The sequence below is a fragment of the Electrophorus electricus genome, chromosome 22 (genome assembly GCF_013358815.1).
Source record: "Electrophorus electricus isolate fEleEle1 chromosome 22, fEleEle1.pri, whole genome shotgun sequence".
In the NCBI taxonomy this organism is placed as follows: domain Eukaryota; kingdom Metazoa; phylum Chordata; class Actinopteri; order Gymnotiformes; family Gymnotidae; genus Electrophorus; species Electrophorus electricus.
The window spans coordinates 10,113,303-10,140,104 of record NC_049556.1 but is presented as its reverse complement, the minus strand read 5'-3'; the positions used below and the strand labels follow the sequence as shown (position 1 = coordinate 10,140,104).

Below are 26,802 nucleotides of genomic sequence, written 5' to 3'. Positions count from 1 at the left end.
AATAAGTAGGCGTCATTTCCTGTTTCTCCCCAACATGGCCTCCTGTTGTTTAGCTGAAAAAAAGTATTTCGGGGTTACCAATATATTATTTATTTACTAAACATCAGTATCAATGTGGGTTAGACTTCGGTATATGAAAAGAAAGGAAAAGGCAATTATCTACTTTGCGACGAAGGTGAGTCATTCACTTTTGATTTAGGGTAACATACTTTAGGGAGCGTCACTAAAATACAGATATCGTGTTCAACGTCGAGCCATTTGACAAAATTGATCAGAAAATAATCCCGAGTCCTTAACATTTTAAATACATAGTATGAATGTGTATTAAGCACCTATTTCTTATGAGTCTTGTCGATAATACGATGTTAATGTCTGACTACATCAACATGAAGACCGAGACTCTTCTTAAACTGTATTTTAAAAGGGATTCCCCCACAGTTCTTCGCATACACTATTAATTTAGACTCATTAAGATAACAAAATACGGGGCAATAGTAACAAACCTGCCTTTAAAACGAAGCCTTAATTTATTCGTTTAAAATGAGACTCTTATTGGCTTTGTTGCATTCCCATTTGCAGTGCATCCTAGCCCGTGGCACAACGCCTCTTCATCCATTTAAATGGAGCTAAGCGCTCATGCTCAGCGCGTGCTCACCGAGCTGAACCGGCAGAGGGGGCGCGGCACGTTTTGTGACGTAACGCTCAGCACTCCGCGCGGCCAGGTGTTCGTGGCCCATCGCAACGTCCTCGCATGCTTCAGCCGGCTGTTCCACGAGCCCGCTTCGGCTACGCCATGCCTGGAGATCAGCCTTCCCCAGGACTGCCCAGAGGATGGCCTCGAACTGCTGCTGCATTTCTTCTACACCGGTGAGCTGCAGCTGAGCGGTGACAGCGAGCTGAAGGTTCGACACGCAGCCAGGGGCTTGTCTGTGCCTCAGTCACTTATTCTCGGTCAAGGCTCGCGGGGGATCCAGCCTCCCAGCGAGCCTGGCTGCGGTGAGGTTGTTGAAGGCAAGCTGCCTTTCCTCTCGTCGCCCGTGGACGACAAACCTAGTCTGACCGCGAAAGGGCCGTGTCTGCCTCGACAGAGGGCGAAAAACAAAGTTGAGCCTCGCGTGAAGGCGGTACCGCCAGCCGCCGAACTCGGCGATTCCCCCAGCACCAGCGCAACCACCACTACTCGATATGGCAGGAGGGTGAAGGGTCCGAGCAGGTTGCTGGGGGAGAACCCCGTGGCCGGCGCCTCAAAGCCGGCCGCGCCGAGGAGGAGAGCCGCAGCTCTTGAGGTCAAGGATGATGTCAGCGGCACTGCTGAAGGGGAGCAGAGGAACGCGTGCGTCTCGAGCGGGACTGAGGTACTGAACGCCTCCGTGACCTTTGGCAGGGCATACTTATATATGATTGTGCCGTTGCAGCCAAGCTTCACTTGACTGCAGAATTAGAGGTGCAAGTTCAACTTCCCATTGCACAAGACATGATGAAACGATGAAAAATCCATACGGCAGGTCATGCCTTCCCATGGATTTTTCCGTGAGCTTTTTTCCCCCCCCCCAAGCAGGACGCATCTGGCGACAACCGCGTTGACAGCACGGACGAGGACAGAGACGACGCACGCGTCTTCCCCGAGGACACTGACGAAGATTACGTGCCTCACGGTTCACCCGCCGCACCCTCCAAGGGCCAGAGGGGCAAACGCAGGCGGAAAGGCAGAGCCGGGAACAAAGAGAATGGGAACGACTCGGCACGCTGTGCGAAGAAGGGCTCCGTTCAGTGCCCGACGTGCCACAAAACGTTCCTCAGCAAGTACTACCTGAAGGTGCACAACAGGCGACACACGGGGGAGAAGCCCTTCGCCTGCGCCAAGTGCGGCAAGTGCTACTACAGGAAAGAGAACTTGCAAGAGCATGAAGCCAGGAACTGCCTCAGCAGAGTAGAGGCGGTGAGCGTTCACACAGAGGCCGTAGCTTTCAGTCTAGAAACTGGACAGACCAGCGACACGTTTCCTTAGATACACTTTTTGGATCTTCCCAAAGTTATTTTCATCATAAATGTGAATGTTATAGACAATATACCAATTACACGTAAAAACATAATAAAATAAACTAAAATTCTGCAGGTGTTATGTATTCCGTCACCTATACTGTGCATATTTGAATGTCCGTTGTAATATCAACAAATACGCTGATGACTGACTTGGATTTTTTTTCTTTGGTCAAGGTGTTTTCCTGTTCCAGATGTCCCAAGACCTTTAAGCGGAGACAGGAGTTGCGTCTGCACACAGTCACACACACAGGAGAAATGCCTAATAAGGTATATTACAGTAGCACAACTACAGGAGAATATTTATATATTCATACAATATGAGCTGCACCAGGTTCTTACTGATAAAATGTCTTCAAGCGTCTTCCAGTGTTGCAACCGAAATATTGTTGTCCTCCATGGCAGTGCACCTCATGCTCGGACCAGTTCATGCAGAAGAAAGATCTCAAGAGCCACATGATCAAAGTCCACGGAGCTCCTAAACCACACGCGGTAAGACCTGCCTTTGAGACAATGCCCCCTCTGTCGGTTTATAGAAATGACCTCGGTGACGGATCAGCCAGTGCATGTCATACGCAGGTTACGTTCACCCCACCTCACACTTGTATATTCTGCAATGTTGATTTATAACCAACATCTGGCGAACACATTGACTTTTTGTCCTGTGCTGGCTGTTCTCCAGTGCTCCCTGTGCACCAAGTGCTTCCTGTCACGCACAGAGCTCCGACTCCACGAGGCGGCGAAGCACCGAGGCGAGAAGCTGTTCGTGTGCGAGGAGTGCGGTCACCGGGCGTCCAGCCGCAACGGCCTGCAGATGCACATCAAAGCCATTCACAGGTCACCCCGAAGGACTGGGGTCTTCGTCGCCATGGCCTCTGAGAGCTCAATTGCTTAGCATTGTCTCACGCCATCAACATACATACAAAAAACAGCAATTGCATGCCAAGGAGCAGGCAGAATATTATTATTATTATTATTATTATTAATATTTTAAGTAGCCAGATGATTCAAGGTTTGCATTCACAGGTCATCAGCAGGCAGGCACAATGGTAGCAAGATGAACACGCCGACACATCTCCCGTCTTCTTTCCAGGAACGAGCGTCCGTTCGTGTGCGAGTTCTGCAGCCACGCCTTTACTCAGAAGGCGAACCTCAACATGCACCTCCGCACGCACACGGGAGAGAAACCTTTCCAGTGTCACCTGTGTGGCAAGACCTTTCGCACTCAGGGTAATCACCCCCTTTCACCTACAACACGCCAGATGCCAAAGACGTAATATACATAATCGATACGCTGTCAGCGATTTATGGTTCGCACTGAAAGCTGTGTGTTCGTAATCCGTGTAACGTTTCCACTCCCGAATCTGCGGTGTGCGTGCGAGCAGCGAGCCTGGACAAGCACCACCGCACGCATACGGGCGAGCGGCCATACTGCTGCGAGTTCTGCGAGCAGCGCTTCACCGAGAAAGGGCCCCTGGTGCGCCACATCGCCAGCAAACACCAGGAGGGTCGATCACACCTCTGTCACATCTGCAGCAAGTCCTTCAAAGGTGAGCGAGCGCTGCTGTAATGTCTTGCATTGCCACTCTAGTTATACTTTTAAAAAGAACAACGTTTCGAATAGATTAGATGTTTCGATCAGGCGATTAGAATTACCGCTAGCTGCGGTAAAAATAGCATGACGGGGCCCCACGTGGCTGTGCTAGATTGCAGTGATGTTAATGTCTTGTTTTAAGAGAACATGTCATCGGTGCGTGCGACCCTCTTTTCTCTTCCTGCGTCAGCCATCGAACAGCTTCGCGTTCACGTGCGGAGGCACAAAGGCATGAGGAAGTTCGAGTGCACCGAGTGTGGCTACAAGTTCACCAGACAGGTACATACATTTAAATGTCCGATACGACGCATGCAAGTCACAAGTCAGAGCAGGAAAGTCAGCGTGCTCACTGCTGCTAGGCACCGCCTCGCCCTGACCTCATGTCCGCACACCAGGCTCACCTGCGGCGGCACTCCCAGATCCACAGCCGTGTGGAGAACTACAACCCCCGGCAGAGGAAACTTCGCAACCTGGTGGTGGAGGACGAGAACGCGCCCACCGCATCCACCCCGCCGGACGAGCAGAGGGACGCGGCGGCTGTGGAGACGCCGCGAGATGAGGAGGCGGGGTCAGCTCAGGCCGTGGCGCCCGGGGGAGACCCCGCGGGGGTGCAGGAGGCGTTTGCTGTGGAGGATGTGATGGAGCACACGGTTCTGGTGACGGACCCGTTCCCCATCCGGTCAGATCTGGTGGTGGAACTACAAGGCGTCAGGCCTGATGGGAAGGCCTGACGCGGCGGCCGACAAGGCGCAGTGCAGAACACTGCTGGAAACTCTGGTTTTAAGATGGATCAGATCTGAACGGTTGTCACTTTGCAAATTTCTTTTGGTTAAGAGTCCCAATATCGTTTCCATTTGTAATGGTAATCTCTTAATCTCACTGAAAGTTTGAAGGCAACCAGATGATGTTTTTGGTTCTGGTTGAATTTAGTTTCATGTACTGGCATGTTGGCATGCTACTGTTGTGTCCCTAATGTGAGACTGAAGACCTATTTTGAGGAGAGGGTTTCCATTTGCTGTCCAGACTGGCACATGATACAAATCCAGAAAATTAGAAGAGAATGCAAATATTAAGGAATGTAAATAAAATGTATATATATTTTATGATGGTCATGGTGTTTGATTACTACTGAATAGAAGTACTGTTGAACGTAATCCTGTAAATAAACACAAAGATTAGTCCTGCCTGCAGTTTATTTATCGATCACACTTGTACACATCACTTCCCAAGCTAAGGCCCAAGTCGTAAAAATAATTTTGGCTACAAAGCAAAAGACAATTCCTTCTGTATGAAAAAGTAGCAAAATAAATGTACAAGTACCATTTTTGTTAAGTGTACATAATTATAATTAGTAGTATCAAAGACACAGCACACTCTCACACACTCTTGAGTACCTTACTGCTTCCAGTTATGAAACAACATATTTAAAGATGTACATAAAAAATACAATAGATTTTTAATGGTTCATTTCAAGAAAAAGTAAGTTTACGTAATCTACAATTTCACACCTTCACTAAAATAAACATTTTCTACACATTCATAAATAAACTTAATTTATGGAATATGAAAACAATTAAGATTCAGTTATGACTTCACAGAAAATCCTAAGTACTTCATGCATAGTAAGTTGTCTGATACATCCAGATAGACTTCAGGACTTCTTTTCGATTTCATGTGTCCACAAGACAAATACCCTTCAATAGGGACATTTTTAAACGAAAGCTCGGCTTCTCTGTTTCTTATTCCCATCTAAGCACGTGACGAAACCTTTGGACGTTTGCGGCCTGAGTTTGGCAGTACCGTTTAACCCAGCTAACATCATTTCCTCTTTGGGAGTTTATGGGGTAGCGATATTGGGCAACGTTAGTTTGGGATTCGCAATCAAATGCCTCAAAATTACATTTGGCGGACACCCGACTAAAGAATTCCATACATGTGGATCAACATGCGCCATTTCATAGTGAAGTCAAGGACCCACCCATCCAGCGTCGGGACTGCATGCAAAACACAGACGTGTGCAGAAAACGCTAGTTTACACAGGCAGACCGAGCGAAGACCAAAGAAGCCGGGTCACCCCCACCCTAAAATCCACCCTAAACTCCACCCTCGTTCTGCCATTGAGGTGAATGTGTGGTAAAGTGCATACTGTATCGAACTCCGCAGAGTCACCTTCCACGCCACCCCCGCGAGACATCAGCGCGCTGGGTTCACCTCCCGGTCCAGCTGCAGCCGGTTCCGGTTGGGGTCGCGGTCGGGGTCCCGGAGGGCATGGTGGCGATGATGGCGGAGAAGGGGCCGATCACCGATGTCCGGCGCCTCTATGGGCTCGAAGGTGCTGGACACGAGCGGCATGAACTGGCGAAAGATGCTGACGCTGCCGTGCCAGAAGGTGGGTTGCGGCAGGCGCCCGGCAACGTTCCACACGCCCGTGGCAGGATCGTACGCCTCCACCACGTCCGACAGCTCGAAGGTCTCGTCATAGCCTCCGGAAACGTAGAGTCGGCCGCCCAGAGCCGCCACGCTCCCGCCGACGTGGACCTGCAGAGAGAGCCACGCGTTTGCGGCATTAAGCACTCGTCCCAAACGCGGCGCGCGTAACGTGACGGGGAGTGACGGGCCCTTGCCTGGTTCATTGGGGCGATCTTGTCCCATTTGCTCGTCTGCGGATTGTAGACGTCGACTTCTTCCAAATCATCTCTGAAACACAGTTATTACGATGAGCCAGTGGGGGTTCCTGTTCCCCTGCCCTGTGCCCCTCAATCTGAAAATGCACACTGTGTCATGAGTAAAAAAAAAAATGCGTGCGCGTACTTTAAAACCCCTTACCTCACGAAGTAGATGAGTCCGTCAAGAGTCACCGATTTGGGGGCGAAGGACCAGGATGGCAGCTGGCCGCAGTTGACCGGCGCCCATCGGTTGCTGTCGGCGTCGTAGCACTGCATGGCCATGGCGTCCTCCCCGGTGAGCGAGCCGATGGCGTAGAGGCGCCCGCCGCAGACCGTGGTCGAGCAGTTGTCCATGGGGCGTAGCATGGGCAGAAGCACCTCCCAGCAGTCCAGGGCGTGGTCGTACCGCTCTGTGCTGTCTGACGCCACCACGTACAGCTGCCCCTTCAGGACGCACGAGCTGTGGTACTCCCGCGCCCTCAGCATGGGTGCCACTTCCGTCCACTCGTTCACGCCCGAGTTGTAGCGCCACACGCCGTCGTACAGCCGCGAGCCGTCTGAGCCGCCTGGCAGGGAGACCCGGGGTATGGTTACGAGGAGGCCAGACGCGGGGCGTACGGAACAGGGCTGCATGATGTCAGGCAACACTGACCATGTTAATTTTACCGCATATTATGGCGCAAATGAAGTGTGGCCAATAAAAGTCGCCATTTTTGTATTCCATGGATTTTTCAGTATTCGCAGAAATCACAGCAATAAGAGCACCGATGTCTCTTTAAATGTTATATAGGAAAACTACACTCAGAAATGTGGTTACCTCCCCATGCCTGTAGTCGCCAGCATGCGGCAACGGTGAGCATGTGGGGTTTGTTTTTCTTTTACGGACACTGAAACTGCTTTGTGAACACATTTCTACAGTAAGTTACATAGTTCTTTATTATAAGTTGCTTACTATTTATATAAATTATTAAAGTTATTTTTGACTAAATAAAATTAATCAGATGACGTCATCAGTAATCTGGATTTTTTTTGCCATTTAAAATCAGTCTCGTGGACTAAATGTCAGTGGTCAGATCCTACTGTGTCAGACTGTAGCCGGACTACACTGAGATGAGACAGTGGCATCGACAGGTTACGTCATGGTGTGGGAAAACTGACAGAAATTCATTAATGGCGATGATAAAAGTGAATGTCTTGATTCATCAGAAAGCAAACAGTCTTCAGAATCAACTTGCAAACAAAATTAGTGATTTGCTAGATGGCTGACTTCCATGTTGCAACGTTTACTGTAAATATTGAAGAGCTCAAACGTTGCAATGGGATTAACGAATGACGCCTTAGGTACCACTGTGTCACAGAGACCGACTACCGACCTGTGCAGCTCAGCTATTGCGCCATAAATCACTGCGCTGTTGGGCCGAAACCACCCTATCCACACACAAGCACCTCGTGTTGTGCAGGACGCCCGCGGCTACAGGGACACTTCGCTAATGCCCCTTAATGTCTCAGGACTCGGGTGTACGGGAAGGCCCAACACATGTTCCCAGCGTGGACACCGTCCAGTCCGGAGGACCATTACTCGTGAGACTGTTGCGGTTTGTCTGGCAGAACACTATGTCCCCGTCGGGGCTTTATTTACACCTGGGTGGGCTGCCATTTCACCAGGCGTGACCCAGGACACGAGAGAGAACAGTAAACAAGAAAGAAGAGAGCGGTCTCGTTTTCACACCAGTACAAAATAAATAAATGCAGGCAGTTTACAGAGGAGATGTATACCCTACTAGCTCTATGTTCAGAATGCAAGTTGTTTTAAAGACATTAGCATGTCTGGGAACATGTGCCAGAGGCCCCAGACAAAGGCGGAGGTTCTCAGTCCTGCGACATACCTGTGACGTACATGTCGTTGCCCAGTGCCGATATGCTATAGCCTCCCCCGAGGTGGTCGGGGAACTCAGCCAGGTACCTCCACTGGCCCGTCTGCGGGTTGAAGCAGTCGACGGTCACCAGCTCGTCGCAGTCCTGGTCGCAGCCGCCCACCACCACCAGGATCTCGGCCAGGCCCGTGGAGGGCCGCGGGCGCATGCGGCAGCAGGGGCGGTCATGGCGATCGTACTCGCCCGACTGGAAGCTGCGCGCTTCGCCCACCAGTTGCAGGCACGCGGGCGACAGGTAGACCAACGGGTCGCTCTCCACGTGTGCCAGCAGATAGAAGCGCCGCACGAAGGGCAGGCGCACCTGCTGCAGCAGCTCGGGCCAGCGGTGCAGTCGGCGCTGGGGGTCGGCCCGCACCCAGCGCGCCGCGATCTGGTACGCCGTCTCCTCCTTGTCCACGCGCAGCCCGTCGTCCGACACGATCTCCAGCAGCCGCTTCCAGGGCAGCCGCTCGAAGTCCGTGCCCTTGGCCAGCTCCACGATGTTGGTGAGCGCGAAGCGGTGCGCGCTGGCGGCCAGCTCGTGGCAAGCGTACGCCTCAGCGAAGTCCTGGATCTCCAGGCAGTTGGAGACGTCCAGCCGCTGCTCCAAGAAGGCGCAGCACGCCTCCTTGACGGATGGGAACTGGAAGAGGTCGGCCGCGCGCAGCAGGAGGTCCACGTTTTCGTGCGTCACCGTCACGCGGCCCGTGTAGCAGAAGTCCACGAGCAGGCCCAGGAGCTCGGCGGGGACCTCGTGCAGGACCACGCGGTCCATGGCGCTCTCGCGGAGCGTGCCGGCGAACATGGCCCGGAAGTAGGTGCTGGCGGCCGCCAGCACCGTGCGGTGGCACTGGAACTCGCAGCCCTCGGCGCACAGCGTCACGTCGAAGAACTTGCGCTCGGCGCGCAGCTCGTGGATGCCCCGCAGGAGGTTGATGGCGTGGGCCGTGTCAAAGAACGGCAGCATGGACGGTTGGGTCTGCAAAAGCGGTTTCTCCATGGTTACACTCATCCGGTCGATGTCCGTCTCTCTCGCCGGGACTCTTTAGAACATCTGACTCGTCGGAAATGAGAGAAATAAAATGGTTATGTACACACGTCACACGGGAGTTATGGTGTAGGCATACTACCCTTCGTACAGGCTCATTTAATAATAAGAATAATAATATTAATTTATATAGTGCCTCTCTCACACTGAAGGACGAGTTATGGACAGATGTCAACATTTTACAAGCACCCACACACCGATGAAAAGCGGCAGCCAACGTAATTTAGTTACAAGTTTCCTGAAGGTCTAGTGACCCATGTGTTATCTCGTCAGACTTTATTTCAGAATTAAAATCTAAACAAGAAATTCATCTAAATTACATATTCTGTCAAGACCTAGCTCTGTCCAGAATTCTAGTTATTGGTGATCATTCGCTACACTCTCCAGGACAATTTGTTAGGAAACTGACGCTGTATAACCAAGGCCCAAATTTACGTAAGTACATTGCCGAACGTCGACTTTTCCTACCCGTGTTGCCTCTTCAGACAATCTAAGGGAACCAAAACACACAGAAGGGAGCCAGAAGCTTCGAGCCTGCAGTATCACACGGTTATGACAAATGTGTGCAGACTGTTACTCTTAAGAAATGGAGCTTGACTCTTTGCCTGTTCTATAAATACATCAGCAGTGTCCATTTCTACAGGGTGGGGAGGGGTGAGCATACACTTCACACCCTGCAGGACATTTCAGGGGAAGGCTTGCTGACATTCGCCACTCCCACAGTGTCCTGTATCCTATCACCCCCCCTTAGCAACTCCTCAGAGAGTCTCAAGATGGAGGCCTTTCTATCACTGTTGCCGCACACAAACGTCGCTCTCGCTGAGAAAATTCCCCACAAACAGCTCCGACGAGGTCGCCGTAGACAGACTTTGGCCTGGTCCGTAATCGGCCCATATCTGACTAGTGACCTCTTCAGTGGTATCAAGCATGTGCCGATTTGCAGATATTCTGACAGGCTTTTTGTGAATCATGCATTAGGTATTCCAAGAGACTTTTTCTTTTTTTTTTTTTACAGCTGCTAAAAATATTACAAGTACTCTTACGGTCTTATTCTAGACATAAATGGCATACAATTGCAAATGCAAGGTAATGCATGTGGTGTGTCTGATAAAGTGTGTGTGTGTGTCTTCAGAGGCCTGGCGTTGTTGGGAGAGTAGTATCAAAGCTGGTTGTCAAATGACCCACAATCCTCTATGGCAAAAACTCAACCAGATGCCAGTGAGCCTAGTCCACATTCCACACAGCGGGCCACCTATGCATCTAGCGCCACTCTGTGAAAGATGGATCACCAGCAGAGACAGACACAGGGACGGTCACGAAGCACTGAAACGAGGAAAGAACCTGCTCCAACTGCTGCAGGTTCTGCGTCATCCTAAAGGCAGCGACTCCTCTTTCCTGGACAGCGAGGACCGGTTAGGATGCACCGAGGCATTTACGAAGGCTCTACGCCGAGTTTGTCCGCGTGACCCCAAGTCACCGAGGTCAGCGGACTGAAGGCAACGCGCAGTTCTATTTCCGCTCAGCACAGCCTGTGAAGCAACCCTCTCGTTCCCGTCATACCTGAGGGGTATTTGGAAATACCCGAATGCCACAGTGCTTACTGCTGGTCTGTTTACAGCCCTTTAATAGCAGCCTGGAACCGAGCCCCTCAGAGAGAAACAGGGTGACAGAGAAAGTCTCTGTGTGGATACCCGCAAAAGCAACGCTTGATACCGATCATTTGAGAACAACTACCACCAAGCCCAAAAGGAGATTTTCAAGCTTTTTATGACCAGAGCAGAAAGTCTGAATTGCTGTTGTTCCTCTTAGGTGTCCATTCTGGTACAAGTCGTTATTTAAAAATGAACACCGTGACCACAGGCAGAACCCCTACATCACAGGCCACGGGGACACGATAGAAGTCCAGTGAGCTGTTTAAGGGCAACTGAATACCCAGACAAACACACTACCGTTATTGCTTGGGGTATTAGATGTTTATGTGCATTTTTAAAATGTCGGTGTTAAATTGGAAAAGAAAAACAGATTATATAGTAATGACCTATTTAACGACAAACATCTAAGGATGTTTTACTATGTGTTCTTATGTTGTATCTAAACTCATTTGACACTCTCTTTCCTCATATTACACTCGTACTGTGTCTCGCGACATTCTCGCGTCTTGTTTATGAAGCCAAGACTTCAGGAGCCAAACCGAAGGTCCTTTGGCTGAAAGCACTGGGCAGAACCGTCTCCAAAACAAGACCTGAGCTCCTGCCTGGACTCCTGAAATGTTTACACAAATCCTCACACTAATGTAACAACACAGTCAACAACAAGAACTCTGCCTGGGCTCAGCCAGACGGCTGTGCTTCCCCTAGCCCAGGTCCCCGTGACGCAGCACGGCCAGGACGGCCATCGGAAGGCCCCGCTAGCCTCTGGTGGAGTCAGGGGCCCTGGTGTACGGAGCTTACTAAAGCCCAGGCTCCTAAAGACTCAGAAAAGGCGGCTGACGGAAGCCCACGAGTTCTGTGAGGACTTTATCCAGAGCCCTGCACTGAGGAACCGAGCGAAGTTAACACCTGACTCAGCTGCAGTTATCAGGGTTGCCATATGTGCTTGTAGGACTACGAGAAGCTTAGTCACACCTGTAAATAGAATAAGAGTACAGGAAAGACCTTGGCTGTAACATATGACTCGCATTCTTTCAATACACCCAGATGGTCGTCTAACATTTATTAACGAAAGAGAAGCATAATTTACAAGCCAAATAGCTCACATTCGGGAGTCTGCTCTTGTCCCACAAAAAGACGGATGTCTCCCGTAAACACTCTACGCCGAAATGTATTTTACTTAAAATATTAAAGCGTTATTAAAACAACATAAAAGAGAGCCAAAGCAGCCTGCTTTGTAGAAAAGGACTGTGCTTAACAAGCAGCCTGGAGGTAAATGTGTAATATGCGCATTCACTCCGTCTTAAACAAGTTCAGGGTAAGTTCATGTCCTGAACACTTTTTGGGTTTAGAGAACGAAGGCGAATAAACAAGGTCCCATGTCCCGTTCCCGAGGCTGACCTATTTGAAACAATCATTTGTTACTGTGGCGTTTCGTCTATTCATTTATTTATTTATTTAGCCATGTCCTGCTGCCGAACAGAATGTGTCGGGACGATCGTTAAGAAGGAATGAAGCCACGGGCCGGCGTGCGCTAGCGGTTTAGCTCCGCGAACAAACAGCGTAGGACACGGGCGTTTTTCAAACGCACGGGGAGGCTCTCTACATACCCGGGCAAACGCGCGGGGCTTTCCGGTCTTTTCGCACCCGATGTAGTCCTCTTTCCGCGATCGATTCCTCAGATTGCGCGTAAAACCTGGACACGATGTTGGTCTCCTCTTTCTTCACCCTAGCGCCATAGTTGCGCGGAGTATCCTGCGTATGTGTGCGCCACCGTGCTTCGGGGCGCTGCGCCGGCTCCGGCGACGTGACGGTGTTAAACTTACGGTGTTTAACTAACGCTGGGAAACGTTTGCTCCTAACGTTAAAACGCGTTTATCCATATGCTATTATAATATCAAATAATGGCATTTCGTTGTTCTTGCGGGGTGAACCATTAACGTGTTGCCAGCCACATGTGTATACCTTTGCGAAGTTTGTGTAGTTTTAACTTTCCATGGACAAGACATGAGGGTAATTTCGTGGTTTAATTAAATAGTAAAAACAACCTAACACATTTATAATGTCCTTTTGCTAAATCGCTGCAGTAAAACGTGAGCCTCTTTTAATGTGTCGCCCTCTAGCGATAATTCTTCGAACATCTACATTTATGGCATTTAGCAGACGCTCGTATTAAGATTTACAAATGTGCTTTAGTTGTCTACTCAGAGTATCCTTAACTAGCACAAATTGGTTAGAATCGAAAAATAAACCCTTCTCGAGACCAAGTGTCAAACCTGCAGAGAAACCTGTGTGTGAGAAGGTAATAAGAATATAGGATCAGTTGGGTATCATCTGCATAGCAATGGAAGGATAATCCAGAGATTATATAACCAAGGGAGCTTGTGTAGAGAGGAAGGAGAAGAGGACTCAGATCTGAGCCTTGTAGGACACCGATGGAGAGCCTGCGTGTAAAGGATATGGATGTTACCGGATAAGAACATCGCTGTAGGAAGGACATGAACTCCAGTAGCAATGCTGAGCTAGTGATTCTGAGGTTAGAGAAGAATGACAGGAGAGTGTTGTGATCCACCATGTCAAAGGAAGTAGAAAGGTCTAGAAGAATCGGGTCCAGTAACATTTTTGAAGCCAGACTGATTGGGGTCCTGAAAGTGGGTCTGGGTGTGGAAGTAAGATCATTGCTTATGGAAAGCATGCTCGAGAATCTACAAAAGAAAGGAAATGAGATACTGGTCAGTAGTTGTTGATGTCTGAGCTGTCCAGTGCTGAGTTCTTCAGTATGGGTACCACCCTGGTGGTCTTGCAGGCCGATGGTTCATAACCTGATTAGACAGAGATGTTTACCATAGGAGTGATGATGGGAGCAGATCCTTTGTAATAGCCAACACATTCCTCTGTGGTTAACTGGATTTACAAAAACTGATGTCGAAGCATCAAATTAATTATAAATTAATTACATCAGGTGGCTATGAGCACCACTTCCTTCCTAGCTAATTAATTATTGAACCTAATTCAGATCTCATTACTTTAACATGGGCACATGTTATCAAAGATAGCATGATAGATAGATAGATAGATAGATAGATAGATAGATAGATAGATAGATAGATAGATAGATAGATAGATAGATAGATAGATAGATAGACAGATAGATATGCTTACAGGGGAAATTTGCAATAGCTGGTCCATTTTGCATATATTTGCATGCATGCATCTGTTATTCTTGAATGTCCAGAAAAAAAAAAAATTCAGAAAGAAATAACATCAGCAGAAGTGTACTTTATAAGCAATAAACACTTCGGTAAAGGTAACACACCTTGCATACTGATATGAATCTATATGACCTAGTTATTGTATCATCATTCGTCATACATGTGCATGTGTTCTCTGACAACAGAATGTTGTCCTGCATCAGCATCAGAAATGCGAATTTATCACCAATGCCTGGCTAGCCATTCTAGGGACGAAGCAGTAGCACACCATGTTCACAGTGAAGCAAACCCCAACTTTATTCTCTCAGGTACTCAAGGTGCCCTTTAGAGTAGCGTGGTGTCCGTGCACAGCGGTTCTAAAGCAGGAATGGGTCTTGAGGCTCCCTTATGGCCCCTGGCTCAACTCTTCTGGTAAAGGAACTGCTGACAGTCTGTTCCCCCTGATCCTCATTGATTAGACATGGCAGGGAGAGGTTGAGAACTCACTGTGTTCGTTCAGAGAGGACAACTTTATTCAGAGTTATTCAGACGTCTGATGTAGCACTTCACCAAGACCCTCAGTGCTATGCATTACAAAGACAGCATGACTTTCAATTTAAAGAGTAGGCTATTCAAAATAATGCAGAAATGTGAACGGTGTTAAAATTTACGAAAAAGTATTAAAAGATAAGAAAAGTTGAATCAAAGGTTTACGTTCGAGGGAATTTATAAGCAAAACACTTGTATCTACATAATTGATCAAACGAGAGCGGAACTGAATTTCAATCGACCAAACTGAGGTTGCAATTGCGCATGCTTATCACTAGGGGGAGCTATAACTCATTCTTTAGCTCTAAGAATTAAATGTAATCAAATTACGCCTAAATTTCAGCTGTGCGATCATAATCGAAGCAAAAGAATGTAACACATCACCCCAAATCTTCAGTCCTTACATTGGTCCCCAGCATGTTAAAAAACTTCGTTACTTCAAGGCACTACTACATATATCCCAATATGTTCAGTCTGCTCTACACATCCCTAAATGTTCAGTGTGCTCTGTGTGCTGTTCCTAGGACCGTGCTCTCCTGGACTGAGCCTGATGTTGTCATTCCTGGGATCTGCTGGAGCCACTCCTCCATCTTAGGGGTCCCAGCCCTGAATGTCCTTATTGCCACCTGAATATTACAAAGAATCAACGATATTCTCTCTGTTTCTTTTTTCAGTCCCTGGTGTTTTTCCCCCCTATTTTTCATGCACCAACCTTCGGCTGTTTCCATGCCTTGGAACTGCCACATCTATTACCTCTGCGGTTTTCTGCCTCTGCTATCAGGAAGTCTGGTGCATTCACCACTAGTTGTTTATCTGTCCCGACATGGCGGTCCCACAGGATCTTAGCTGTGCTGTTCTCCACCACTCTCTGTGGATCCTCTGTTTGGACTTGGGGGAGTCCAGCTTGCCTGTGTCTCTCCCTGCTACAGCTCACATCATATATTTATATCATATATACATTAGACCATCAGTATTAATAATTTGTCATTTCCAGTGGCTAGGCGTACTAATGGACACCAAATTAATGTGTTTGTGCTGTCAGTTGTTACTATGGCAGCAATGAAGTTAACAAACTCAAAGAAAAAGAACTGATCTGTACTCTCTGAACTCCACAAAATGAATATATGAACCCCGTGGAATGAATGTTATCTACTTTTTCTAGTATAACCTGCTTACTGTTGAAGAGCCTGTTTTACAGTGCTTACAGATTTGACTCTCTACATCTTTCCCTACAGTACAGTACAGTGAATCATCTGGAATCTTCTTCAGATTTACATACTGTAATGATGTGTGTGTGTATGGTAACATTCCAACAGTCCACTATTCTCCACTCTTTTCCCTGAGTGTCATGAATGTGCTCCGATATCCCACTTTTCATCAGAATGCCCTGGTCCCCTCTAACAGATCCCAGGATCAACGTCTGAGATCTCCATCCAGAAGAGTGCAGTCCTGGGAACAGTTAAGATTCTGTGCAGGACCCTCAAGCTCCCAGACCTCTGGACCCGAGCATGAAGACAAAAGAGACTGCCCGCAATATATAAATGTGTTTAGAAATATTATTTATACATGGACGCACACACACACACACACACACACACACACACACACACACGCATGCACGTACGCACGCACGCACACACACACACACACGTGCACACACACGCACACACACACACAAACGCACACACACGCGCGCGTCCGCACATGCACACACTCAACCAAACACCACACATATCTATATATAGATAGATGGATAGATATTTAAAATTATAGTAAAGTACACAGAGTCTTTCCAGAGAGTTTCTGTGTACTTTATAAGAATTTTGAATATCTCTACACCTCTCACTATAGTACACTATATATATATATATATGTGTGTGTGTGTGTGTGTGTGTGTGTGTGTGTGTGTGTGTGTGATGGTGATGTTAGTAAAACCCTTGGTTTTTTGCAGGTCAGGTCGGCCATTATCTAAACTGAACATTTCTCTCTGTACTGACAAATGGAAACAGTAGATTTCATTTTAAAATGGCCCTGCCACAAATTAAACACATTAAGCAAACATGACAGGGTCCGTCCCTGCATAAATCATGCATCCACTCCAGTTTCCTTTCCAATGTGTTCTGATATTAGCCCTGATGTCCACTTTGCTTGCACGAGGCTACACCCCAAGGTACAACTGTTAATCAAAAGGATTAATGAGAACATCTAAAGCATGTGTCTTAGTGCCTGTCATGTTTACTGTAGGCTTGTGGCATCAGTACTTCAGTGGAACCAGCAGAGTCTGACCTGCAGACTACCCAATCTTTCTGACACTCCAACGCTCCCTGAAAATCCTGCCGTGCAGACAGTGTGAATTATTGATACAACTGTTAAAGCAAAGTGAGGATGAGAACGTCAGTAAAGGGGCTATCAATCTGCTTGTGTGTGTGTGTGTGTGTGTGTGTGTGTGTGTGTCTGTGTGTTTGTGTGTATGTGTGTATGTATGTCTGTGATGAGGGGATTGAGAGAGATTTGGGTGCAACTGACAGCAACAGTAATAAACTCTAAATTCAAGGTAAATAAATCATCTAATATCTGCTCATTGCCTCGTGTAAAGTCCTTGAGCAATGTTTACAAGAATGCCAAAAACATTGAAATAATTATAAGTTCGCGATGGTAAAGATCCATACGTGCAAGACCCAAATACAGTCGGCTGGGACCACGCATGCGCCGTACTGGCTGGTCATTGCGTCTGCAATAGGCTGCTTGCGTCAGGCACGCTGTAAGGGCCGCGTCGAAACGCAAGAGTACATTAGAGGAAAACGCTGCGCCTGTACATCTCCAAAGAGACGCTCCTTGCCATCCATCAAGGCTTGAAATTCACGAGCCTCCTCGAGAGGAGCGTTGCGGCACGCTGCATTTTCGGGGAACTCTCCCGTTTCACCCGCTGGATGGGTCAAGGCAGCAAAAACAAAACAAAACACCAGCACAACCAGATAACATATGTCACAGACTTTCACGGACTGCCTGTTGGTTTGCCTAATGATTAATACTTTAGTTTGATAAATGCAGGAATATCGTTAATCCGGCCATTTGTTCGCCGATTTGCGCAGCGCTTAAGGCCACATGTTACCACCCATGACGCGTTCGCGAGCACGCTAAGGGTTAGCCTCATGGCCTTCCAGATGCAAAACCGTTTGGTCGTTTTGCTTGGGATGATTTATGCAAAGGAACTGCCAACTCTCTAGAGCACACTTCAGCCAGCGGCGTTCTTAAAGACCACGAGCAGTGCAACTGAGATTCAAATGTCACTTATTGTTAAGTTTTGCTTTTGGTCTTCAATGACTGTATCTTTGCACAGGTAAATGAGAAAATGAAATGCAATGCATATATATATATATATATATATATATATATATATATATATATATATATATATATATATATATATATTTCAGAGGTGATCTATGATTCAGAGGTGATCTGGATGAACTGACTCTACGGTCTGCGTGTGTGTGTATGTGTGTGTGTTTGTTTGTCGCCATTGTTGTTTTTTTTAAATGCAGCACGCAGAAGGTTTCGTCGGCATGGGGTTCTTTATGCCTGTCATTTGCTCATAAATGGTTATAGGCCTGTTATTAAAAGGAGGTTGTCGATAAAGCTGTAACTGCCATACTAATATGAGCAATTAGAAAGGCTTCAATATGTATCTAAATCTCCCATTAAGCCAATTGAAACACTGAGTGCTCTAGATACTAATTTAGTATAAAAAACTATGCACAGCTATCAAATGAATGGTTAATGGCCCTGTTTATGAAATATATTTTTATTTATTCGCTGCCCCAATACAAGCAATTAGAAATACCTCAGTGGTGTCTTAATCATGTTGTCATTTAGTGCTTCAGATGCTTAGCTATTTTATGAATGGATAATGGTCCTCTTTTCCAAAAGCATTACCATATCAAGATGATTGGTGTTGAAGCCAATAATGTATGGTAAATTTGAGCTAGTTTTTACACACAGTATTAAGGTCAGAGTACACCCAATATGAGGGTACGCTGCATTTTTATTTTTTACTAAGCATTAAAGTCTTCTTTCTTTCTTTTTCGCTTAAACTCGTTCGCAATACCCTGAAGCATAGGACCCTCGCTGCAGGCATGCCTGCCGCTCAGTGCGTCGTGCCATACTGGAGCTATGAACCGCGCCCTGAACCCGATCACACGGGTACAGTACTGTTTCAGGGATGCTTCGTGCCATGTCGGCTGCTGACCACCCATTGGGTGAGACCTGGAGCTTGCGCGCCAGCAACCATTACCGCTGTTACTTGTTGCTCTGCTGTGAAATGTGTATTTATTTATCTAGCTATTTATTTATTTATTGTCGTGGGTGTGTTTTTTTGAAGCATGGTGACAGGTGACCCCGATGCTTGCTGTGCACGTTGGGGGACACGGAACTCGCCACTGTGTCTCCGCATAAAACGCACGTGCCAGCCCTGCTGAAGGTAGGCCACCTCCCTACACCTTGATGTCAGCCTTCCTTTCTGGGTAACGCCACAGTGGTCTCGTTCGCCCTGGTCTCTTCTGTCCAAGATAATGTGCAGTGACTGCTGATGTCATGGGTAGGCCTGATCAGGGAAGGTCATTTTTTTCTGTTCTTTTTTTTCTAAATTTCTTTGTATTACCTGTAGCCTCCTAAATAGGACAAAATCCAGAACCTGATATCCTAAATATACAGAAATTACCAAGGTGATCTTGGATTTTATAAGCTTTAAGAAAGTAGTAGTCATACGTCCATATCACAGTTGTCAGACAGAGGCGTTCCACTTAAAGCAAAGGAGATTCGGACCCAAATAGATTAGATGTTTAAATGATAGAATTGTCTGGTGTGTGGTACATAGTTACTCTCTTGCCTATACCTTCATTATATTTGGTATGTGTAGTGGTTGTGCAGTTGTAGGCACTTCTCTTTATTGATTTGACTGACTTCAGATCAGCAGCACGACGTACTGAGGATAATTACTCCACAGTGCATAATTGTTAAGAAGCACGCTTTATAAAATTCCAAAGGAGCTCATATCAACTGACGAGTAGCAGCAGAAACTGGTCTCCCTTTGTTTGCCCGTAATAATTACAGGTGACTTTGCCTGAATTTCCGATTACTGTCTCAATTCTTTTTTCAGCTGTCGCTGTTAAGTACTGAGGCTCACAGAGAAGCTTTTTGCGCTGATATCCAATGCTGAATCTCAATTACCACCGTCCTTTAGCCAACGCCTGCCGTCATGCCGTCATCCACTACTGAACAAACAGTAACGTGTCCAGCTGCTCTGGAACTCTGGGTAATTTTAAGGGCTCAGAAGGTAATTCTCAGATCAGGCAAGCGCGCCTCTCAGTTAAGTTCCTTCCAGTGCGGAATCCGTGAAGGACAGAGATGTGGAATGGATCGCAAAATCCAAGCACCGTGTTTGCTGAGGGAATGAAGCGAGTGAACGATGCAATAAAAGCTGTGTGTAATAAAATGTTATCACATAAATTTAATGACTTATACTACCAGGGGCTGTGAGAATGTGTCAGAGATAATGTGATAAACAGGTTGATCTAACAAGACATATGATACACATGGGCACTGTGATACATGAAGTTATACCTACCGCACTGTATGGTACCCTGTATGGTACGTATAACAAAATCACATAATTATTCAGCAGTTGTGCAACAGTACCTGTAGGGATTCCTCTAATTAGCCCACCAAACACCTTTCTGCAAATAAGTAAATAAGTCAGAAGAATACAGTTGCACTATTCTGTTACTACCGAGTATGACCTCGGTGGGTTTAATGCATTATGAATGGCCATGCATCTGTCTGCGCCACAGGGACCAAGGAAGGCTTCCACAATCCAATCATTTTCAGGTTTCTGTAATCTTTACCTCCCTGTTAAGGTGACTGCATTTGCATCCACACTATTAATCACTGCTGAATGCTGAGAGCAGCAGAACTATAGTGCATAATCCCTGACAGTCAGCTGACAGGGGAAGCCACTCCTGCCTTGAATTCTTTTTGAAAACATTTCTGGGGAAAGAAAATGAAACAAAAATTCATAATACGAATTTTTATCTAGAGCAGAAGGGACTGCTTTTGTCATTTATGAAATTGAATAATTTGTCTTGGGTAAAACAATCACACGCACACTTATCTTAAAAGGGATTAAGAAAAAACAACAACTTTTGTCTCAGTAGTGTCTCAGGCGTGATCACCCCAAATCTGTTTGCTCCTGTTATTGGATCGCATTTATCAAGTGCTGTTCTCTCGTTTACACACAGAGGGACAGAAACAAAGAGAATCTCTGCGCGCCGGGTACTTGACTGTCATCCACGCCTTCATCTCCATTCCTCCTCCGTCCTACGCACTTAATTACCACGTCAGGCCAGCGTTCTGCATTGTTCCTCCAAGTGAGTCACCGAGAGGAGGGTAAGGGAAGGCGCCACGTACTCTGGGATAAAACAATGAACGCGGTCCAATCAGTGCACTAACAGTCCATGACTGGAAAGCTGAACGCATCACCGTGTTTCAGACAGCAGCCAAACCGAAATAAAGCAAATGAAATATGACTCCAGAAATTTGAGCCGTTACGGCAGTGGATCGACACAATGGCCCAACCTGTCATCACAAACTGTAAGCTTAGGGTTTGTTGTTTTGTTACTTCGGCGATCGCCATTGGCCACAGCAGCTGTGAGCAACAGCTGCATGTTTTTCTTTTGACAGGGAACTGCAATTTTTTGTGTGTGTTTGTAAATCTCACCACTGAGTCCGTGCTCCCTCACCTGAGTTACAAAACCCTTCCTCAAAAAGCTGTACATTTCACCTGTCTGTACCTGTGATAGCTGCTGCAGACTTCGTCTCTTTTCTGAAGTCATAACGCAATGACCAACAACAAAAAAGTCAGAGCTTAAAAAAAGGATTATTATTTTTTTTCTATCCTCCAAAACCAGACACATGCTCCAGTCTCTAAGGCATCCTTGTCAAAGCCCAGGAAGCAGAACAACTGACAACTCACAAACCACCAAAGGCTGATTAGGGGTCGCAAGGTAGTCGCATTTAGGTGTGGTCCTCTCACGCAACCCTCACCCACCTGTCTCACTCACCTGACTGAGGATCTCAGCTCTGTGTGAACTCTGACCCTGGTAGGTGGTGGAGACCAGGTGATCGTACCAAGGTGCTTGGATCGTGGGTTGATTCTGTACACACAGAAAATGTGTAATTTTCCATGTTATTATTTTTGTGTTTATAGCAGCTTTTGTGTATCATGTGCTTGGAAGAGTTGTGGCAATCCAGCGGTAGTTTGGTTAGTGAACTACTGTCAAGGCATTAAAAGAACACTCTTGAATTGTTTTTTTCTTAGCCTGACAAATACTCATGCATGTGAGCTTTGTTGATTGTTCAAAAAATAAAAAATGTTCATGTCCAGTCACAGCTGGGTCTGGGAAAACAGGGGCAATGGGTGGGCCAGGGTGGGCGAACTGGGAAACGTGACATTGGTGATACTCCGCTACTGGGTTCCATAAGGCTCCTCCGGCATTTTCCCCTGAGAGACTTCTTCCATCCACCTCTCTCTCTCTCTCTCTCTCTCTCTCTCTCTCTCTCTCTCTCTCTCTCTCTCTCTCTCTCTCTCTCTCTCTCTCTCTCTCTCTCTCTCTCTCTCTCTCTCTGATTGTGCCTCCTGTCACAAGGCAGGAGACCAGCAGTGTGAGAATGACAAGGAAAATGTTCGAAACGTTTTGGTGACTAGAGTTAGCTACAGAGTGAACAGCTACAGAGTGAACAGCTACAGAGTGAACAGCTACAGAGCGAACAGCTACAGAGCGAACAGCTACAGAGCGAACAGCTACAGAGTGAACAGCTACAGAGTGAACTAGAGTGATGCACCAGGACTATTCATGTGACTGACCAGCAGGCCGGTAACGTAAACATTGAATTCAAAATTAGGCCACAGGACGTTGCCTTATGATGATAAAGATGACTGATCAGGGGTAACATATGCTAATGACTTCTTGAAAAAGTTTAGTCAGAGTTGATCAAATGGATTAGAACCATAAAAAAACAACTAGCTAAAATCCTTGAATTTGTCACATATCGTTCAGAGGGCATAATCAATGCATAATATGCATTGTTATTCAGCATATTATACTCAAATTAATGGTGTATGCACACTGTAATGCAAGCTATGTACTGTAAAATGTTACTCATATCTCAAATGTAATTAAACATGTAATTAAAATAGTGGCCACCTCTGGCCACTGAACATGTCATCATTTTCTTTGTATGCAACGGAATGTATTTTAACAACTTAAATAAAAAGTATTTATCTTCCAATGTACAATTTGCTACTGCTAATTTAGGGTGTCCTCTCTGTGTGTGGGCACCTCGCCATCTCAGCAGATGGAACCCTCTCAGGTACAGTACAGCGCTGCTTTCACGTTCTTCCCAGACCCTACACTAACATCTGAACTTCCAGGTGGCCTTAATTATACACCTCACCCCTCTCCCTTACGGTCGTCAGACACCTCACCCTCCACAGAAGATTGAAAAAGTACTCGGGTCTCGTTTTGGTGTTGAAATTGGTCATGACCACCTCTGAGATGGCTTTGAAGGCATTTTCTTACCTCTAAGCCAAGGTATAACTTCCATTTTTGGGAAGTCAAAGATGCTAAAAATAAAGCAATACTGTCACAAGCACATAGTTTCACAGAGTACAGACTTATCCTGAAAAGTGTCAGTGGACCTAATTGGCTGAGGGGAGCTAGAGCGTCTCCCTGACCTTTCTCCCCAGCCAATCATCTTGACGTCTTCCCCTTGAGTCTTGTTCTTGACGCCTGAAAACAGTCACGGTATTTATCGCTCTCCTCACTAGTCTATTTTTGCATGTTAGCTACTCGTAACATGTCTCTGAGGTCTGGCTCAGTGTGTGTGCAGACCAAATAAATAGCGATGATCTGGAGTAATGAACCGGGGTGACACACCCGAAACTCACGCCGATCGTCCTCTCCGGCTGATTTTACATACCAAGCGCATGACGCGTCAAACGCAGTGCAGCTGGACCTGACGGAGGAGGCTCAGAGCTTTGGAGTAAGAAATGCACCTGGGTCTGGTGGTCCGTGCAGCCTTTTTTTTTTCTGTTGTGCTTTTCTGTTGCACGTGTTCTATGTTTCGGTCATTAACTAAAGAACGTTGGCTTGCTTCAGTGCCTTTTCCTGCGCGCGTGTGCTTATGTTCCGTCTCATTTTAAACTCTTCAGTTGGAGGCTCACGTCTGCTTCCTTCCTTTGTGCACGTTCTCCGCCCAGATTTGTCATTTCCTCTCTTGGCAGATCAGATTTCAATTTGGACGGAGAGGCTATTTCTGGACAAGCGTAAAAAAAAAAGAAAGAATTAAAAGCATGCAGTCTGGAGACTCAGGCTGTAGATGTGTCAGCCACCCGCATGGCTCCCCACCGCCTCCTCTTGCCTACAAGCCAGCTAAATGGACCTCTGCATCATCTGAAGTCCGCATTTAACCCAGAGCAGTGGCTGAAGGGTTTCAATCATAAACCATAAGTGGTCAAATCAGGCAGTGCAAGTCTCTGCTTCCTGGAGGGAAAATGTTGTTCATATGATGTTTTTCTAGATATAAATAGCAGTTGGTTTATTTCATTATCTAATTGATCAAGCAGTGGAACAATCATTAGGCCTGTAACGTGAGCCAAAATGAGTAAGCAGGGAACTTCAGCTAACTTTAGCAGCCTCAGAAAATAATCAGAAGAGGTTAATAAGTACATTAAAGTAATTCGTGATAATGTCTTACAGCACTTGAGATTGTGGATCTGCACTATGGAAAATTACTGGAACGAAAGAACGGCTCTCAGAGTTCTCTTGGTGCCGCGTTGTGGTAGTTGGACAGAAAAAGAGAAAAAGAGACACCCACTCTTCCTCCCATCACCGAAGGGATGCTTGATTCCTCTCACCTGCCGGGAAGGAATGGCACTCTGTGGTGCTCGGATCCCCTATGCCAACTCAACCTGCTGAGAAAAAATCCAGCTCATCATTCCCTGGGAAGGATTCAAGAGGGGCGGTTCCCACATGGAATTACCACGTGAGACACTAAAAATCCACCAGAACAAGCGTCACCTTGCCATGCCGTCAGATCATAGCTGCTGCCTGAGAGCAGTAGCTGGAGTGGAGACCTTCTCAGAGGTGGATTCACGCAAGTCTCCCATCCTGGAGCCTGAAGGGGCCCCGGCAGGCTCGGGCCAGGCTGCTGGGGCGGGTCTGATACGTGCCGTGGTATGGAGGTCTCACTTTTCCTCTGCTGACGCAGGGGATGTTGGCAATAGGAGCGAAAACGGAGGGAGGAAAAGGAAACAAAATGATCACGGACTCTGCGTGACACCGCTGAGGTCATAATGGTGTCATGATGTGAGGGCTGCTTACACTGAGTCATCGGAGTGAAGTGAAACAACCAAACGCGTTGGGTCAGGAGCAGGATGGTGATGGCAATCATTTCAGACAGTTCACATATTCATCCTCATTTTGATTCAAATTCATTTCAAGTTTGATGAGAAGTTTCTCTGTGCAGGGTGATTCAGTGATTTAGTCTGTCAAAACTTCCTTTAGAAGCACTTATTCAGATAAAAATAGTAAGTTCCATCAAACGCAGAAGACATGATAACAGATCTAAAATCCTTACTGTTAATACCTACTATGTTAAATTAACACCTAGTCCAGCTGGAGTCTGGTTTGGCTTTGGAAAAAAAGAAGTTGAAGCTAGAAGCCTTTTGCTCTCCCAGAGTGGTGTTTTCCCAGCAACAAGCCTCCCTCCTGATATGATTATTGCAGTGGTTCGCTCTTGCCCTGAGTACCCCGGAGATGCCTGTTAGGGCGAAAATTAAAATGTTAATGTTTGCCAAGTGAGACACTATTTCATTTACCCCTAATGAAGTGGCACTTAGATGCACCTCTAGTGTTTAATCCAGATGATTCCAGTATCCTGACATATTGAATCTACTGTGGGGACAAACTGAGTCCATGCCCAACTCTGAACTGGTATGCTGGCCCTGAGACCACACCCATCTCTGAACTGGTATGCAGGCGCTGAGACCACGCCCATCTCTGAACTTGTGCGGTGCACTGGTCCTGAGACCACGCCCATCTCTGAACTTGTGCGGCGCACTGGCCCTTAGACCACACCCTTCTCTCAACTGGTATGCTGGCCCTGAGACCACGCCCATCTCTGAACTCGTACACTGGTCCTGAGACCATGCCCATTTTTGAATCTGTATATTGGTCCTAAGACCACACCCATCTCTGATCTCATACACTGACCCTGAGACCACACCCATCTCTGAACTCGTACAGCACATTGGCCCCAAACTACTGAGACATCTGCTCATTCTCCTGCGCAAGAAAGCCAGCAACAGGCGACGGTGATGGCCCTGGGGTCAGGGGGTTGCTGAGGCGCATACAAAGACGACGACACAGAAATGCTACTGCACTGCTACTTTACCTGCAGCAAAGGCAGGCCAGTGAAGGAGCATGCCTGTAGCTCACCTGCTAGAACATGGTGCTACTAATGGAGCTTTGATTCCCAAGAAGCATGCGTACTGTCATACCGATAAACATTGTTAGATACTGGAGCCTTTCTGTCTTCAGGCACCCAACACAAGGTCTCTGCCTATCAGCCATGACAGGGCGACTTGACCGCGAGCTGGTCGCCCGAGGTCATCCGCTCCCTCTTCTGGTCTCCTTTACGCCTCCCTTTCTCTTTCTCTCTCTCCGTCTCTCTCTCTCTCTCTCTAAGCACAGTAGTGGCTCATGGTGGGCCTGGGAACAGCTCGTGGCTCGTTCATGCAGAGAAAATCTAATCTTTACTAACCTTGTCTCTTTCCTTTCTACGTAGACCCTTAGAACATGCCTCACTTTTCCCCCGTCATCCTGTAGATTTAGATAGTAGATATAGGACACATGTATACTCGGTGCTTTCCTCAATAAAGTGGAACTCTCTTGATTCACTACCTTGGTGTCAGTATCTCTTGACTTCCCCGGATCCAGAGGACGGAGGGCAGAGGGTAACTTGGAGGAGATCGAACCTGAAGGACTGGTCACTATGAACCAGTTTCTAACAAATATGTCAGTCGCTCTGGATAT

The 26,802-nt window shown here is 47.0% G+C and overlaps 2 protein-coding genes across 6 annotated transcripts; one reads left to right on the top strand and one right to left on the bottom strand.

Annotated features, from left to right (window-relative positions):
• Window positions 1-25: 25 nt before the first annotated feature.
• Window positions 26-4,737, top strand: zbtb48 (zinc finger and BTB domain containing 48). Of its 2 annotated transcripts, none has more exons than XM_027011901.2 (10): window positions 26-175; window positions 580-1,355; window positions 1,556-1,939; window positions 2,218-2,310; window positions 2,446-2,532; window positions 2,723-2,877; window positions 3,134-3,270; window positions 3,426-3,590; window positions 3,825-3,913; window positions 4,030-4,737. In XM_027011901.2, the coding sequence occupies exons 2-10, from the start codon at window positions 621-623 to the stop codon at window positions 4,363-4,365; spliced, it is 2,181 nt and encodes a 726-aa protein (XP_026867702.2). In that variant the 5' UTR covers window positions 26-175; window positions 580-620; the 3' UTR covers window positions 4,366-4,737. The 2 variants fall into 2 exon arrangements, with proteins under 2 accessions (XP_026867702.2, XP_026867703.2); XM_027011902.2 differs by having other exon boundaries at window positions 27-175; window positions 1,559-1,939.
• A 76-nt stretch (window positions 4,738-4,813) lies between these two features.
• klhl21 (kelch-like family member 21) lies at window positions 4,814-26,322 on the bottom strand. 4 transcript variants are annotated; one of them, XM_035521321.1, is made up of 8 exons: window positions 23,442-26,322; window positions 21,769-21,861; window positions 13,483-13,615; window positions 12,521-13,354; window positions 8,187-9,267; window positions 6,461-6,866; window positions 6,259-6,331; window positions 4,814-6,172 (listed from the first exon to the last, which is right to left on the bottom strand). In XM_035521321.1, exons 5-8 carry the CDS (start codon window positions 9,223-9,225, stop codon window positions 5,828-5,830), a joined length of 1,863 nt encoding a protein of 620 aa, XP_035377214.1. In that variant the 5' UTR covers window positions 9,226-9,267; window positions 12,521-13,354; window positions 13,483-13,615; window positions 21,769-21,861; window positions 23,442-26,322; the 3' UTR covers window positions 4,814-5,827. The 4 variants fall into 4 exon arrangements, with proteins under 4 accessions (XP_035377214.1, XP_035377216.1, XP_035377215.1 ...); XM_035521323.1 differs by having other exon boundaries at window positions 23,687-26,322; XM_035521322.1 differs by lacking the exons at window positions 21,769-21,861; window positions 23,442-26,322 and having other exon boundaries at window positions 12,521-13,533.
• Between the last annotated feature and the right edge of the window lie 480 nt (window positions 26,323-26,802).

Excerpts from the sequence above, each read along its gene's own strand:
- zbtb48 (XM_027011901.2), top strand. The coding sequence starts at position 621 with ATGGAGCTAAGCGCTCATGCTCAGCGCGTGCTCACCGAGCTGAACCGG. Across the intron at positions 2,533-2,722 it reads GAGCTCCTAAACCACACGCG|TGCTCCCTGTGCACCAAGTG; the intron begins GTAAGACCTGCC and ends GCTGTTCTCCAG. Across the intron at positions 2,878-3,133 it reads CACATCAAAGCCATTCACAG|GAACGAGCGTCCGTTCGTGT; the intron begins GTCACCCCGAAG and ends TCTTCTTTCCAG.
- klhl21 (XM_035521321.1), bottom strand. The coding sequence starts at position 9,225 with ATGAGTGTAACCATGGAGAAACCGCTTTTGCAGACCCAACCGTCCATG. Across the intron at positions 6,867-8,186 it reads CAACGACATGTACGTCACAG|GCGGCTCAGACGGCTCGCGG; the intron begins GTATGTCGCAGG and ends TCTCCCTGCCAG. Across the intron at positions 6,173-6,258 it reads AGATCGCCCCAATGAACCAG|GTCCACGTCGGCGGGAGCGT; the intron begins GCAAGGGCCCGT and ends CTCTCTCTGCAG.